The sequence below is a fragment of the Poecile atricapillus genome, chromosome 3 (assembly GCF_030490865.1).
Source record: "Poecile atricapillus isolate bPoeAtr1 chromosome 3, bPoeAtr1.hap1, whole genome shotgun sequence".
In the NCBI taxonomy this organism is placed as follows: Eukaryota; Metazoa; Chordata; class Aves; order Passeriformes; family Paridae; genus Poecile; species Poecile atricapillus.
The window spans coordinates 85,103,638-85,121,364 of record NC_081251.1 but is presented as its reverse complement, the minus strand read 5'-3'; the positions used below and the strand labels follow the sequence as shown (position 1 = coordinate 85,121,364).

Genomic DNA, 17,727 nt, shown 5'->3' with positions numbered 1-17,727 from the left:
GCACAATAATAATAAAAATGTTAATACTTCATTCTTTTAAAATACCTTTCATTTACTTACAAAGTTTGCATCATTTCCTACACATGTAAAACCTAGCAAGTAGACAGTGCTGAACTCAGTTCCTCTTGCTTGCTTTATTTAACAACTATGAGCATGATTATCATATCCTGAAGACAGACCAATAACATTTAGTAGATGTGAATATTACTTTAAATGTTTAAATTATTGTTCAGGTTCTTCTATTTGGTGTAAGGTTAAGACTTTCTAACATACTTGATACACATGTAGGAGGGCAGCTGTATTCCACAGTTTGCCTCTACATCATTTAATCACAGAACTCATTTTTTTTCTTCCAAACCACTGCATAAATTGCTAAGACAAAACCCACATTCTTACCATAAAACTAGCAGAAGTGACAGCAATTACAAAAACTCCTTTCAAATGTCATAAATCAGTTGTCAAAAAAGAAAATCTCACTATACAGCAAAAAATTTCTTCTTCAAAAGGTGAATGAAAATATAAAGCTAATTTCTTCTATTAAGCTGATTGTTTCAGAGAGTGATAGTAAATACCAAGTACTTATAGAGCTTGTTTTAGCTTCTTTCAGCTTCTTTCTTATAGAAAAAACTAAAAGAATGTTGCCATTTTTTGACAGCATACCACGATGTGTGGATCCATGAATATTCTCTGGCTATATTTCAAGGGGTTAGTTGATCAAGATGTTTGTTTGCACACACAGAAAATGTAAGAGGATTAAGGCTAATGAAAAGCAAAAGGAAGCATAGTGCTCCCTTGTCTTGTGTTCTCATCTTATTTCTACATATTGTCTCCTAGATTGTTTCAATATTATAATTTGAAAAATATTTTTATCTGTTTTGTATTAATACAGAATCTATCAAATTATCTGATTCATAATATAAAAACACCAAAATAATATTTTGTTTCCCATTTTCAGCCTAATTCCTTCAAGACAGTGAACTCATTATTAGAGTTCAAAGTTCATTTTATCCTGTGACACTTACTATATGTATTATTAATTATAACAGTAATATTTTTCCAATATAAAAAATTAAAAATCATCTTACCTCAATAGGTCCCATAGACATATCTATATCTGATCTCTTTTCTTGAATGGCAGATAAAGCTTCCATTGCTAATCTGACATCATCTAAGTCAGACAGAGGTCGAGACAATTTGTTCAGGTGTTCATTTATGAATGACACCAGGTTTAGCAATTTTGTTTTATATTCTTCATTTAAATAATGACAGAGGACCATCTTCCAGGAACTAGCTTCAATTGCTAAAGCTTTTTTCAGTGGTCCTGGTTTAAAAAACCAATAAAATAAAAAAAAATTACTGAATTCATATCTTAATTTTTTCTTTAAAAAGCCTGCATCATCACATATGGTTCCTTAACAGCAATTAGAAAACAGCAATTCTATTACAGCATTTTAAAAGTTTCAAAACAATTTCAACTATAATTAAATATATTTCTGGTTTTTTACTGTATATTATGGTATCTGTAAAACATATTGGTAAGTTTATCTAGTGGAGCACATAGAGAAGATGAATGAAGAACAAAATGTCTACTTATTAATGTGGCTTTGCAGAGAATAACTTTGATACACATTAACCAAATGTATAAAAATCAGTGATATTTAAATGCTTTATACTCATTGAGGAAATTGTATCTTGGGATTTCAAAACTGTGACTTGGAATAGTTCACACCTAAAACTGTAAGGGGACACATCATGTTATATGCAGTTAATATATAAACACAAACCAATAATGAAGACACAGAAGAGTCAAGAAGTCAAATTTATTTTCAGAAAAAAATAGGATTTTATTAGGCAGCATTTTGTACTCTGGTAAAAAAAAAGCCAAATATACTAACAGCATAAAACATTTCTGCTCACAAAACAAATTTTGTAGCAGTTATAGATTCTCCTTTAATAATGTGTCTATTAACATTAAAGAAATTATTCCTGGAGGCCAGGAATTTTTCAAGAAAATTACCACACCCTGCCAGAAGTTTAAAATCTGTAAATCACGATAAATCAGTTCCCAAACCTAAACTGAGTCAATGAAACTACCCTCTGTCCCAGATCATAAAAGACATTTAATACCTTTATTCTGTAACCTAGAGGACTTGGGTCCCTTTGATGCAGTGGTCACAGGGGAGGGAGTACTGTGACCATCAACAAAATCCATGTTCTTTTGGATACACTCTTTCTTACTACTCTTGGTCACACAATAATAGATACAATTTTCCAGAGTGGTCTCATTAAGAAGAAACTGCATTCAGGAACTGGATGAGGATGTGCAGTCAGCAGTCTGACATTTTTGCTTGTTCATTGAAAGAAATAGGGTTAACACACCACCAAGATCCTGAAATTAACCTCAGTCTTCAAAGCAGGCAGTTTCTGCTTCTCTGATGTGCAAAACAAATTTTACAGATTATTTCTTAATCTAATCAAATTAATCTGTCAGAAGAAAAGGATTGCTCATTAGAAATGCAGCCACATCAATATTTGCAACAGAACACATTTACTACTTTTTGCTAGATACCAACCAGAGAGCTGGTTCAGAGAAGATGTGTTAGCCTTGTAATAATCTGTAAGGTGGAAGGGATAAGTGCCATTGGAATCCTTAGCACAATCAGCTGTAGCACAAATACCATAGAACAAACAGCTTAATTCAGAACACAATGTTCTGAGAGCTAGAGATACTAAAAATGGGACTGACTAAGTAGCCATGCCTACTCCTGAAACAAACACTGAAAGTGAAAAACACATTAATGCTGGAAGTGCTAGTCTTTCACCAGTACCAAAGAAGGAGCTTTATGCTTCCAACACTCTTTATAATCATTGGCTGACCTGGTGCCAGACAGGAGTACCGAGGATAATCAAATCAGTGTCAATACACATTATTAACTCTTTGGAAAGCCTCCATAACAACTTCACAGTCATGACAGAACTTAGTTTCAACATTTACAAGCAGAGAAGGCAAGGAAAATGGAGGCTTTTTAAAAGTCAGATTTCTTAGAAGGATCTGAGTGAGCCCTGGCTGACAGCCAGTGAGATTTCTTCAGTGATTCCTATTCATATTGAAATATGTCTAGATATATTTCAATACATATATTCATATTTGCAGGAATAAACCTGGCTCTCATAGTATCCTTCTGGACAAAGCACACAGCTGGATAAACACATCATGTGAGCAGCTGGCTCACAGGTTGGACACAAAGGATGTGAATGACACAAGGACAGTGAATGAGGTGACATCAGAGTGGGGACCTGGCACTAGAGAAATTCCACAAGGCTCCAGTTTAGAACTTGTGTTCTTCAATGGTTTCATATATTACTTGGACATAGAACTGGAAGGAATACTAAGGAAGTTCACAAACTAAGTGGAGCTGTTAACTCCTTCGAAGCCAGAGAGGCCCTGCAGAGAGACCTCGATAAATCAAAGGGCTGGGCAATGACCAACCCTATCTAGTTCAACAAGGGAAAGTGCTGGATTCAGCACCTAGAATGGGGCAACCCTGGATGTACAGACAGGCTGGAGAATGAGATGCTGGAAAGCAGTGGCACAGAAAGGAATCTGGGGCTTCTGGTTGACAGAAAGTTGAACATGAATCAGCAGTGCCCTGGCAGTCAGGAGGCCCAAGCATGTCCTGGGGTACAGCAGGCACAGCATTACCAGCCACACAAGGGTGGGGATTGTCCAGCTGGGGCACTTATCTTCTGTTCTGGGCTGGGGCAGCCTCATCTTGAGCCCTGTGTGCAGTTTTGGTCACCACAAAATAGGAAAGATACTAAACTATTAGAGAGTATCCAAAGGAGAGTAATGAGGATAATGAAGAGCCTTGGGTGGAAGCCATATGAGAAGCAGCCAAGGTCACTTGTTCTGTTCAGCCTGGGGAAGAGAAAGAGGGGGGACCTCATTGCAGTTGCAACTTTGCTTATTATTTGGATAATATTCTCAGGTACTTGGTGTGATTCTTGGGGATGGTGCTGTGCAGGGTAAGGAGTTGGACTCAATGATCCTTGTGGGTCCCTTTCAACTAGGCGTCTTTTGTGATTCTGTGACTATTTTACTCATTATCTTACTGTACATACTAAAATAAGAAAATGTCATACCTGTGTGCAATTCAACTGGACCAAGAAGAATAACGGGTTTTAAATTTTTCATCTCTTGCTCAAACATATCGTAGTGAACTATTTCTTCTTTAATTTCAGACAGAGAGGGATCAGTAGCAAAAAATTCCTGTGTGTAGTTTAAAATGTCAATCAACAAAGGTCCTTTTCCATAATTTTGGTAAAAGATGTTGTAACTGTTATTCAGTAATTACTGAAAACTTATACAATTATTATATTTGTTTTTAGCCTTCTGTAGCCTTGACAGCATAGCAAAATGAATGTCAGTAACACTCAAGCTTTTTGGGAAATTCCAACCAAATTTAACGGAGGAACAGATAAACAAGACATATTAAGGACCCACTTGTCTTGTGAAAACAAGTGACAAAGACAGGTCAAACATGTGCCCACACTTACAGGAAGACTACCTCATAAGCCAAATTATGTGTGAAACAATCACAATAAAATACAATTTCTAAGAAGTTCCCTGAGCAGAACTCAAGGGTAGAAATGTTTTGTGATTCTGCTGCATTTCAGAGATATTACTTAAGACCTGTATTGATTGTGCTTACACTGCATGGGCAAGTAATAAATACTGAAAGCTTTATCCCACTTCTACTCTTCTGTCCAAGAGTACCTAGACAGGCATAGTGGAAAAGGAAGAATGTAGAAATTAAACATGTGTGTATAAAAATTGCCTTATTATTGAAGCTTTCACTCTAGCAGCATCCTATTCCTTCGTAGTAACTAGATCAAGCTAGTAGCATTAATTTGATTAGACTTAAAATTTTAATTAGACTAACAGCAAATTTTCAGCCCTGTTCATGAATTGGTGGGGTTCTAACCCTCATAAACTCATCTTGAATTCCACCATTTCATGGTCACTGCAGCCAAGACTGCCCTTGAGCTTCACCTTCCCCACCAGCTTCTCATTGGTGAGAGCAAGGTAGAGTATGGCACCTCTTCTCATTGGCTCGTCAATTATTTGGTCAAAGAAGTATCATCAACACATTCCAGGAACATTTTGGATTGCTTATGGCCTGCTGTGTTGCTCCTCCAGCAGATACCAGAGTGGTTGAAGTCCCCCATGAGGATCAGGGTTTGTGAATGTGAGGCTGATCCTGTCAGTCTACAGAAAGTCTCATCTGCTTGGACTTCCTGGTCAGGCAGCCTGTAGCAGATCCCCACAAAAATGTCACCTGTCCCTGCTCTCCTTTTAATTCTGACCTGGTCTTCCCTGCCTAGCCTTCTTGAACAGCCTGTGTCCTTCCATTCCAACACTCCACTCATAGGTGCCATCTCACCATATCCCTGTGATACCAGTAGCCTTGAAGGTGTGTGAATGTCTCTAACTCCTCTTGTTAATTCCCCATGCTACCTGTGTCTGCATAGACATGCCTCATATCACACTGGGTTGCTTTCTCATGGCCAAAAATCCATAATTACATAAACAAAATAAAGTAACCACCAGGTTTTCAGTATCTAGAATGGCACAGAAGCAGAAAAAGGCAAACCAAAACACAAAAATTTACTCTACACAGAAGTAAAATGTTATTACTTCTCCTTAGTAGATATAGTATCATTCCTACAGAAATATAAAAGAATAATTTCAGCTACAAATTATTTTTCTACATATTTTTATTCTTGAGTTTTCCAAATGTTTTCTGATTTCAAAAGATAGGATTAATGAAGAATAGTCCTGTAAGTGATCATCATTAAACTGACCTGAAATTTGGTATCTTTATCTTCTGTCCACAGCACCTTATATCTATCAAACTCTTGCAGAGCTTCACTAACTCCTTCTTTTAGAGAATTCCCAGCAGAAGAGAGAAGCACAATTATTTTAGTAATAGCTTCATTTTCTGCAACACCTGCATAAAAATTTTTTAGCTTTCTGACAACCGTATCATCAGTTCCTTCTGTAAAATAAAATGATATATCAATCAATGAACTGTTGAAAGTCTGATTAGAATTCTCTCCTAAACCTATGCATACCAAATTGAGCTTCAGTAAGGCTGAATATCCTATCCTAGCTTCAGCTAATGTAGCAGCTGCTAGCTCATGCCAGGCACTATACAGGTAGAGCAAATTCAGTCTAAAATGAAGGTTTTCATATGGAAAGAAAATAGTCTTCTTGATTCACAAATTTAATTTTTTCTATTTTTATTTAAGCAGAATGCCAAAGGCCTCATAAACATTCAATATTATTTAATATTTTTTTAAAAAAAATCTTATAATTAAAGTTTTTAAATTTTATATACTGCTTAAAGCAGTGTAATCTTCTTGAACTGTTTTATTAATTGCTGATACTATCAGGGTCTATTGACTCTGATATTCTTCAGATCAGATTCTTCAGATCTGATACTCTTCAGCTCTAATTCTGTCATAATAATGCCTGAGCATTTTGAAGCAGATTTCAGCAAACGAAGAAGAAAAATCCACCCTTCCCACTGCATATATTGTTTAATGAGGGGGATTAAAGAGAACTCCAAATTCCCTTTTACTCTGAAGACCTTTTCTGGGCACTGCTTACTGGAAACAGTCTCAGATTCATCCATCTTTACTAAGTGTACTCCATAATCTCATTGCCCAATCCTTAACATACGCCCCCAGGTGTCGCTGGTATCTAGTTAAAGGCTATGAAAATGGTAATTTGCTGATGCTGTATTTTGACATAGCAGAGGAAAAGACTCTGAGTGCCTGATGAGGATTGGCTACTGCCACCCTGCTTGAAGCCTATTAAAAGAGGTTAGAATCATATAAGACACATCAGTAGAAGAATAAAGTAACTGCTCTGGACTGTCAGAAAGAAAAACTTTCCAAGATGTTACAGACTTTTCAAAGGAATGATAACAAAGATATAACTGGATTGCATACCACTGGGTCAGCCAAACAGCTAAGAAAACCAGATGGTAAAAACATATTTAGGCTTTTATGGTAGCTTGCAAAATGTATGGAGAGATGCTTGGAAATAATATTAGGAAATAAAGTATTTGACTAAAATGGATGTAGGTCTGTCTTCAGCCAAATATTTTTCATTCACAGGAAAAAACATTTGAGGTGTTTTATAATCTGATCTAGGAATAAATCCTGCAGTTAAAATCTTCCCTGAAATGTGGCTTTTTCTGTATCTCAATATTTCAATGAAATTTAGTAGAAAGTCATGGTTTATGGTTTCAGCTATATCATTATGTGTACATTCCACAATAAGTAGTTAAAAAGATTGATCAACAGCTTAATTTGCCTTAAATTAAGTAGAATATTCAGAATCTAGCAATTTTTCAAAGTTTTTTGCTTCTTGTTTTTCAGAGTTGTAATACGTACATAAGCATGGAAATCTATTTCTGAAAAATACAGACAATTAAATCAAAATAAACCCTCAAAATCAATGTAAAACAATCCACAGTAGGCTTTTATGATGAAAACTGAGCTTATCCACAAATATTTATATATGGCATAGTTATTAAGGCAAAAAGTAAAGTAAAAAAGTAAAACAAAACCTAAACAAACCACTTACTTTCCCCTTTTTTGACTTTTTTTCCTTGTGATCCAAAGCCTGAAGAAGCTGCTTGCTGTGTGTTTGGTTCTGTTTTTAAAATAGACTTTTGCAAATGTCTCTGTCCCCACTGAGCAACTCCACGACTTACTTCCAATGTTAACTGAATCATGCGATTGATGGCGTGCTGTATATCATCTAAACTGGGAACAATTACCTATTTAAAACAGTTGAAAAATTGTTGAAATAAATACAACTGGCTGTCATTTTTGAGACCTGAGTTTTACTCCACTTATAGTGAATTGCAGAGCTTACCCCAGAAGAGAAGCTGGAAAATTTAATGTTAGCAGATTGTCTGGCTCAGAATTGTTTCTAAAGAGATGAAACATACTGTAGTGACCTACTATCTAATTATGCAGTCATACTGTGGGTGAAATGGCAATCAAGTATATAAGCAGATAGATTTATTGGCTTTTTTTACAGCTATTTTATAAGCTCCTACAGCATTTTAAGCATCATTTTTATAATGACTTTTATATAATGTGTAGGAAAACATTACAAGCCTTGTTTTTTACACTCTAGAATAAAAAATCATTAGAAATCATATTCTGTGGTGCAACCACCACTTCCCACCCTTCTTGGGCCTTATGTACGAGCAGCTGCAAACAAAAAAGCAACGCTTTTGCAAAATCTTACTAGCATTAGCAAAGTGCTAATTTTACCCAGAATTACTTGATTACTGCCCTGGATTAGCCAAGCATTTGAGGGCTGAAAAGAGAAATGTACTTCCTTTGCAGCAGGAAGAGCTCGATGCTTTATGCTTCTATAAATATTAAAAAGGTAAGCATTCTACACTTTGGCAGAACTTACATATTGTGTACACACACAGTGTGAATGTATAACAGGATAATGATATGAACACCTGTTCAATGTCAAAAGAAATATCACCTTCAAGCAGAACCCTTTTTTCATTATAATTTCAATATAAAACCATTAATCTTTATAAAACATTCGAGAAATTTTGTTACTTTCTCTCATAAAATAAAAAATATATATGGCTGACACATATTTATCTTACTTTACAAAAGGAAAACAAACTAATGCTTTAGTTCTTTGCAATTGAGCTGCCTTTTTTTTCCCTGTATGTAGATGTCCACAACTCTTTTTTTCTGGTTTTGAATCTTCTATTTCGGCTCAGTGTTCCTCATTCTGTTCATCTAACTTCCCATTTAGGTGGCTAAAGCCAAACTGAGCAAAGTTAATATTCATTACTGAAATTCAACAAAAGAATTTAGATTACGCAACTAAGAGTTAAAATATTATAATAATAATAATTATAATGATGATCACAATGATGATGATGATGATGATGATGATGATGATGATGATGATGATGATGATGATAATAATAATAATAGTAATGCAAGACGAGGAACCTATTCCAGTAATGTAACTACTATATTTGAGGAGAACTGTAATCATTCTGCAAAGAACATGGATGAACAGATTGCAGTGTAATTGCTAAACCACACAAGGTTAAAAAGCAAGGTTCTGCAAACACCACTGAGACAGAGGCCAGAGCACTGGGACTGTGAGCACATTTCATCAGTAGCTCTCAGCACACTGAAGGATGTGAGCAAGTGCTCTCCTTTGGAACAGATGCTGGTCCAGTGGAAGCATGCCCACACCCTGCACTTGGGCAAATGCAGAGATAACTATAAGACAGTGTATCTTACCTTACCTATACGACATAAAACTTACCAGGTTGGGAATATCAAGGTGTATTTCTGCTTTTAGAAAAGGCGTGATGTCCTCAGATTTGCTATAAAATAATTTTGACACATTTCATAAACACTTCATCACAAAATGTCCTCAGTTTATCTGAGAAATAAAATTTTGAATACATTTTCTGACAAAACACACATGGTGAATTTTCATATGAAACTATGTGCTATTTCCAAAACTTACAGAAGTTTATTGTTTAAAGAATAAAGAAAATAGCTAGAGCTCCACCATTCTGACAAAGGTTAGCTTGGATCCAGCCATTGCTTTCAGATTTTTTCATCCAGATTATTTTCTGATTCAGGATTTTAGTCTCTTGGGTTCAGAATGATGGAACTCTGCAACTGCTTTGAATAGGGCATAAGAAGGTCTCACTGACCATTACATGCAACAACCTATCAAGAGCAAAAGTTTCCCCATTACATTTTAGAAAAGTATTCAACAGAATGGAAAAAGTTTCAAAGATGACAAGCTAGTGCAAAATGATAAAAACATGGTATTAACCTACTCAAAACTAAAATTAAAGCCTAAAAACATGGAGAAAAGTATAATTTTAAATGCTGTGGTGTGATATAGTGACCAAATAAGAGAGGATTCAACAATATGATACAGTAGACGAAAATGAAGGAAACCATAAAAATTCCTATTGATTTTGATAAAGATTTCAATACACTTTTTATGAAAAATGTCCTTAGAAAAAGAAAAAAAGTAATTCAGACTTTAACAAATATTAATGACAAAACATCATGAACTTCATTTGCTTGAAATAAATTCTCTTAAGACAATTCTAAGTAGACTTCTCAATATACACTATATTGTACTGAAACAATTCTGTCTCTGATGTGTATGCCTGTTTGAGCAGAGAAGAATCTATAGAATCTATAGAAAGACTATAGGACACTGTCACTAAAGGACACAAAATGATTCACACTACTACCTTCAGTGTTAGAACAAAAACCCATGACTTTATTTCCTGACTCCAGTATTTATAGATTCTTGACAATGACCAGGGATTGGATAATTAAATTACCACCTTCCCAAGCACACTGGTCATGCAAAGCGTCCATCAAAAAACGTTTCTCAGAAGGAATGTGATAAACAACTTCTGTTTACCAGACTCCCATGGGAAAGTAACTAAAACTATGAAAACATTATCAGGTTTAATTTTCAGGGTGACAGGAGACTGATTTTGTATGGATTTTGCCATTATCATGAAGAATTCATAAAAAGTGCATACTTGAAGGAACCTTTCATTTGCAACTTACATTGGAACACTCATTCTTCTTTTAATACGATCCAAAGACAGTCGGGTTGCTTTCTGGAGGCTGATTAGCAGCCGGCGACTGAAATAGGCAAGTAAGTCTTTACAGTTCTGTAATAAATAAACCATACATTATTTAGCATCATATTCCCAGAGGAACCTGAAAATTATTGCAAAAAGGTTTTAAGTCAAACCTAATTGGTTTTGTCAGAAGGAATTTATGCTGTAAGCGTAAATGAAACATGAAAAACACAAAGTGAGAAGTTGGAGGTTATAAGTAAGTAAATAAGTAAAAACTGCATGGAAAAGAGAGTACAGTATGTGAGGAAAAAACTTGTCTTATTCAGATACAAAATACTGAAATCTGTTTGAAATAAGCTCCTTCAGAAAAGCTTTCCATATTAAAAAAAGAACAAACACAAAACCAAGCCACAAAACTAAACCATGAATTATTTAAGAATATTGATGTGCATGTACCCATTTTGAATAAGAGACAAATACAGTAAAATCCAACTGGATTAAGAATATGAAAATATGGCTACATTAAATGATCACTATTAGAAAAACAATTTAACATCATAGTATTATTGCATTTGTCCTTGCAAGTTTGAGAGCCTTTGTTCTGTACTTCTACCTTCCCTCTCTGCTGAACATGAAGAGACTGAAGAGATTCTTCACGGAAAAAGCAAAAAGATAATCTTTATTGATGAAGTTGGAAGAGAAGGACAGAAAGGATGAAAGATCCTGTCTAGCTAAGAAGAAAAGCCTGTGTTATGGCTTAGGTACATTATCGTCTCCAATTTTTATATTTACCACTCATGTGAAGAATTTGTTTAATAAAGGTGATAATTGGAATAACATGCAATATATTTGTGAAAACTAAAATCCATCTTAAATGCTCTTTTTAGGTAAGCTATTTTATCATTTGTAAATTTCATTTAATACTGTCCATGTGATGTCTTTCTGTAATATAGATATGCAGCTACAAAAACTCAAGGTCCTGTTTACTAATCCAATTGGTCTAAAAATAATTTCCTTATTTTCACAAAATACCTTTTTAAACTCTTCTTCTTTATCACTGCCCTTGCTATCATCACTTTGAGATCCTTCAGCAGGAGTTTTTTCTTTCTCCCTCTCTTTACCTTCAAATGCTATATGTTTTTCTTTTCCTGTAAATTTAAAAAAAATAATTGTAATTGCATATATATTCTGCCTTAAAGCATATTGTCTCCACATTAGCGGCTAAACAATATTGACTTTTATTTTAGTAATTTAACATTTAGTAATTACATTTAGTAATACCTGGATCACCAAAAATTGGGTTTATTTCATGACACATTTTCACACCAGGAAAGTGGTTAAAGTCTAGCCTATAAGCCTTAGCTTAAACACTGTGCACTACCAATCTGTTACTGAAGATGGATAGGCAGACATTAATATACCAGTGAAAATGGCCAAAAAAGTCAAAATCAGTATAAACAATTTAACAAAAGACAGAGAAGTATTTTTGTGTCATCGTTTTTTTTTGGCATACTATTGAACCATCTGGAGTATTGTCCCTGCCTATGCCTCTGTAGCTGGAGAAACCTGAACCCAGAAGGAAAAAAATCCTGTGAAAGAAAAGAGCTCCACTACTGATTAAGCCTCAAAATACTTTTTTCCTTAAAACACTTTTTTTTCTTCCTTCAAATATAAACTATTTCTCTTGTAACAGTATGGGATCTTCTAAAATCTTTGTATGACATCCCAAAGAAGTGGGAACCAGGGATACAAGTGCCTGAAGTTGACTGTACTACTTTAAACTGCGCAGCCAGCAAAGCACATAATTCTGCTGTGGCAGGAAAGTTAAAAATGGAGGGACAGTACCAAATAGCTGACAGAGCTGATAAGAGAGGAACATTGGATTTCACTTAGAGATGGGGGGATGTGAAGTGGTAGAGTTAGGATGAGTGACTGAAAGAAATGGAACTTTATTGCTCTTCCTCTAGATCAAATACTTTGTTAATCTAAACAGAAGGACAGCTTTTAACTCTAGGAACCCCACGAAAACTGAATTACCTTCATATTTCATGAGGTAATTGTTTAGTTTAATAGTGGTTAAAGAAGGTAGAACTGTGACACAGATGAAATTGTAGTGGGAGGGAAAAGTCTGAAGCAAAATAGCTAGAACTGATCAGTTTTAATAAAAAGTAACTAAGTCTACAGAACTTTTTATTCAAATAAGCAACATTAACTACCTTGTGATTCTGAAGGCTTAGGAGATGGAAATTCATAATTCTTTTCAAATAGATCTATTAAATCTTGAACAGCATCTTCAATGTGCATGCTTTTTATGTTCAGTAACTCAGCACATTCTTTAGTATAAGCCTGTTAAATAAAAATATCAAGTCTTAGTATCACTGATTATCTTATTGCTGTTTCTCTTCATGGAGATTCAAAACATTTCCCTAAATATTGTATTAATCACACCAAAACTATTTCAATGAAACATATATATTTATTAAAATATACTTGTATATTTATAAAAACTTATATTATCACTATATTTTTAATGCCTAAAAAAAATCCTTTTTTGAAATAAGGGCACTTTTAGGTGCTCAAAAAAATCCCTGAGTATTGAAAGGGGGATCACAGTCTGAATCTGAAATTATCCAAATACTGTTTCCACTGTCCTTAATGATTTTATTTACTTGCACTGATTTGATAATTAATACATTTTTAGCCTATTTTGGAATAAGAAAGCTTTCAGATTTTCAAATATACTTGTTAGAAAGTACTTTTTGCCCTCTCCTTTAAAACAAATTGGGAAAAATAGGGAGGAAGACAGGCTATATTTGTCTGAGGTCCTTCATACACAAAAAATCTCATCACAGTACAAAGCACTTAAATAAGATTATCTATGAAATACTACAGCTAAAGTATCTCAATTACCAAAGAACCAATGTATCTTCATATAAAATGTTTTAAGCAAAATAATTTAATTATAAATAAAGTTCTGTATTTCCACATAGAGATTTTTTAAATTTTATTTTCATTTACTAAGGCATTTTTTCTAATGTGCCCTAGGATTTAAGTTGAAAAATGAGAAGTGGTACACACCTCATTGTCAGTCAATAGATCCTCTATTTTGATAGGACCATCTACTGGCAAGCTCACTAAAGAAGTATTTGATATTTCTTTTAATATTAAACCAATCCGCACGTCACTTATAATATTAACCTAAAAAGAGAAAATCATGTTAATACCACACACTTCTCTTTAAAGCATAATTTATTCTATTTTAGAGAGCTCTAAGAGGTAAAAAAATGTTTTTCAGAAAAATAAATGCAAGAATGTTAAAGAGTAGATCTTCTAAGAAAGTGAATAATGTCAAGAGTTATGGTAACTTAAGGGTTATTTGCAATGGCTAGACTCTCAAAGAATCCTGGCTGGTTTAACTGCAGTTTTAGGCAGACAGGCAGCAACAAAGTCAGACCCTAGATCATTCTTGTCCTGCAAGATACAGAGTTTGTAGATTAAATAAAACAGAGTAATAGAACAAGCTACATCAATATAAATGGATTCTTGTTCATGATCTTACTCATCACAAGTCTAGCAGCAAGGCAAAGGAGGCGTCTACTGCAAATTGCTTGATGGAATAATCTTCAGTCCTTCTCCTTCTTCTGTCAACACAGGTTTTTTCTGGGTTTTTGATTCTAAATTGCAGCATTATTAGTATATGGTCAACTTCACTGAATTGTTTTTATCATGGCAAACAGAGCGTTGATCGTAATTATGATTTTCTGCCATATATAAAAAGAACTCAATACACTGACCAGGACTAACAATCTTTTACCACAGAAGACACAATTTACAATATTCATAGAAGAGATAACAGTCACAGAGTTTAACCATCAAGCCAGAAGGGCAATCTGACTGTCAAGGTAAATTCTTGAGAAAAAATCAAGACAATATTGGTCCGCAAGCATGTTAAATCATAGAATCATAGAATATCAAATTTAAAGAGTACTTCAAAGATCATCTGGTCCAACCTTTCTTGGAAAAAGTACAGCTAGACAAGATGGCCCAGAGCACGCTGTCCAGCTGAGTCACAAAATTGTCCTGGGGGGAATCCACCACTTCCAGTGCGAGATAATTTCAGTGGTTGACTGTTCTCATTGCAAAAAATTTTCCTCGTGTCAAATTGGAATGTCTCCATAAGTAACATAATTACCCCCATCTTTCCCACATAAACCATTGTAAAATGGGGGTCCTCATCTTCTTTGCAGTGAATCTTCAAATATTACTTCATGATGTTGAGGTCTCCCCTAAGCCTTCTTTACTCAAGGGTGAACAAAACCATTTCTCTCAACCTTTCCTCATTTGTCAGGCTTTCCAGTCCTTTGATCATCACTGTGGCCCTTTCCTGAACCCTCTTCAAATTTCTTTTGTATAGCAGGGATCAAAACTGAATACAGTTCCAGGTTTGGCTTCACCAGTACTGGGCAGATGAGGATGGTGATTTGTTATGTCTGCTGGTTAATGCAACCCAGCATCCTGCTGACTTTTCTTTGCTGGAGCAGCACACTGTTCACTCAAACTGAACATGTTATCCACAAAGATGCCCAGGTCATTTTTCACAGAGCTGTTCCCTGGTCAGGTAGATCTCAGCCTATGCTGCACTCCTGGATTATGTGCGTAATATGCGGATTACATAGATAAAGTGCAAGACCTTACATTTGTCCTTGTTGAACTTTGTAAGGTTCTTGTTAGCCCACTCTTCGCGCCTATTCAGGTCTTCCTGCAGCGTGGCTTTCCACTTTCCCATTTCCCATTTAGCTTGGTGTCATTGTCAAACTTTGTCAGGGTATGCTTGATCCCATCATCCAGATTACTTATGTGGATATTAAATATGGAATCAAATGAATTCAGAAATTATGTGACAAATACCAAGAGAGTAAAAGAGCACATAGCATCATGCAGAGAACTGTGAGGAAAAAGCATATTCTCCATCATTATTTTATGGACTGCACAAAGAGGACAGTTTCACAACATGCTTGCTATGAATAGAGTTAATGTTCCAAAGCTCTCTACTCAATAGTTTTTACATGGAAGTATCTTTTACGCAGCTGCACTCATGGACAAGTGCTCAAAGACAGGTATTGACTCTGAAAGTAAGAGTTAAAGTCCCGGAATCTGAAGACAAGAAGTGGAAATAGATTCTATTTCAAGGACAGAAGCAAAAATCAAACATGTGATGGCAATAATAGGAGAGAATAATTAAGTATATCCGTACTCCAAAAAAAGGAACCTATTTTAAAAATTTCTATGGTATGGTACAAAAATAAGTACAGTTCTATGGTATGGTACAAAAATAAGTACAGTTTGAATATGAAAAATAGTGTCCTATAAATAATTTCAATAAGCTTTTAGTTTTATTTATATAGCGAGCAATTGGATTACCCTTCTCAAAAGCTGTCTAAAAATATGCAGAACTTGATCAGCTTCTTGAAAGAAAGTTTCCAGTGTGACAGATGACCAAGTCAACATGGTAAGTCCTTGCCTCAACACACCTTCCATCTAAGCATAAAGATATAATTTAATAGGTTTAAAACAAACAAGCAAACAAATAGAACAGAAAATAATTAAAACAAGCGCTATTATTATTAGAATCACTAACACTGCTTATAAAACAGAGTGGTGTGCAAGGGAGGATATAAGTTTCCAACAAAAAGGTAAAAGAAATTTATGCAACAGGGAGGAAAGGGAGGGTAGTGCATACTATAGCCTCAGTATTTTTGTTTCTCACACTTCTGTCCAACTTTATAGTTATATAAACTTACACAAACTCTACAACCTTTTGGTGTGACAACTTACAACCAAAATGAGGAGAGTTACTTAGAACAGTCACATACATATACTTGTAAATGTCTGGCAAAACCAAATGGTTTGTGGTATAGACATTCTGCATCTCCAGTAAAACCGTACCTTTAGTGTAGCATTCTACACCACTGAAGAGACTCAATTTACAAGGTTAATAATTCTCCCTGAGTGAACTTCCATGTTAAAGCCAGAGATTTGTGGAGATAAACAGACCTCAAAGACTATATTTTTTGTTCTGCCGGTCTTCTATCTCATAGGCACTAAGATTATTTGATTGTAAAACACATTATTTGAGAAATGTATGAAGGATGCAAAGAACAAATTTTTAGTCCTAAAGGTCTCAGTAAAATCCATTAAGCTCACAACATGCAGATCCATCTAAATATTTCAGTATTATAAATTAAGTTTTTTTAACTTCTTATGAGGTGTACTGAAGTGCATGCAGCAATACCAACCTTTTCCATTTTTGGTGTCAGCAGATTTACAAACATGTTTGGTGTTCCTTTATGCAAATCTTCAAAAGACTGGACAAGACTCTGTTGATTATTAGAAAGGGTAGTATCAACCAGAGTATTTCAAGCATTTCTTTACTCAAGAAAACACTTTGTCATTCAATCAAATAATTGAAAAAGATATTGAAAGCCGCACATTGCTTTCAGCATTTCAAGTATCATTGAAAACAATTATAGAAATTTACACAGATATTCTGTATCTATGAACATCATTCTTGGGATGTAACAAATTTGTATCATGCTATAGAAGAAGGAATGAAAATCATCTTTGTGCAACACTTTCTTAAGGCACAAAGCCAGAAAAAGAATGAACTTTCTCTAGAAATAAATACAGCTTGAGCTTTAGTGACCATAACTTGCAATACCCTATTAAAATTGAGTTTCATATGCTTGAGATGCTTAAATCAGGTGTGAACTCAATTTTAAAATATCCTCTTGTCTTATGCTATACGCACACACACACACAGAGAAAAGTCTTGTATGATGCACCTCATCCCCAAGATACAGGCTCCTTGAAATAACACCACAATGGAGACTACAATAAGTATAACAAAAATAACTTCTCTTGCAGGTAACCTGCAAAATTCTTCACATTTCTGTGGCTCACCATATATTCCAAACCAGACTAACTCAAATATTTCTTCTCAAAAACTCTAAAAACCTGCATTTTACTG

At 34.8% G+C, this 17,727-nt stretch overlaps 1 protein-coding gene across 1 annotated transcript in view; it reads right to left on the bottom strand.

Annotated features, from left to right (window-relative positions):
* Window positions 1-17,727, bottom strand: part of DNAH8 (dynein axonemal heavy chain 8) — a 125,471-nt gene that overhangs the window by 86,331 nt on the left and 21,413 nt on the right. Inside the window, 11 exon segments of the mRNA XM_058835725.1 lie at window positions 1,086-1,321; window positions 4,144-4,270; window positions 5,866-6,059; window positions 7,658-7,853; window positions 9,398-9,458; window positions 10,666-10,790; window positions 11,733-11,848; window positions 12,917-13,046; window positions 13,779-13,898; window positions 16,122-16,238; window positions 16,997-17,077. Of these exon segments, the coding sequence (XP_058691708.1) occupies window positions 1,086-1,321; window positions 4,144-4,270; window positions 5,866-6,059; window positions 7,658-7,853; window positions 9,398-9,458; window positions 10,666-10,790; window positions 11,733-11,848; window positions 12,917-13,046; window positions 13,779-13,898; window positions 16,122-16,238; window positions 16,997-17,077 (1,503 nt within the window).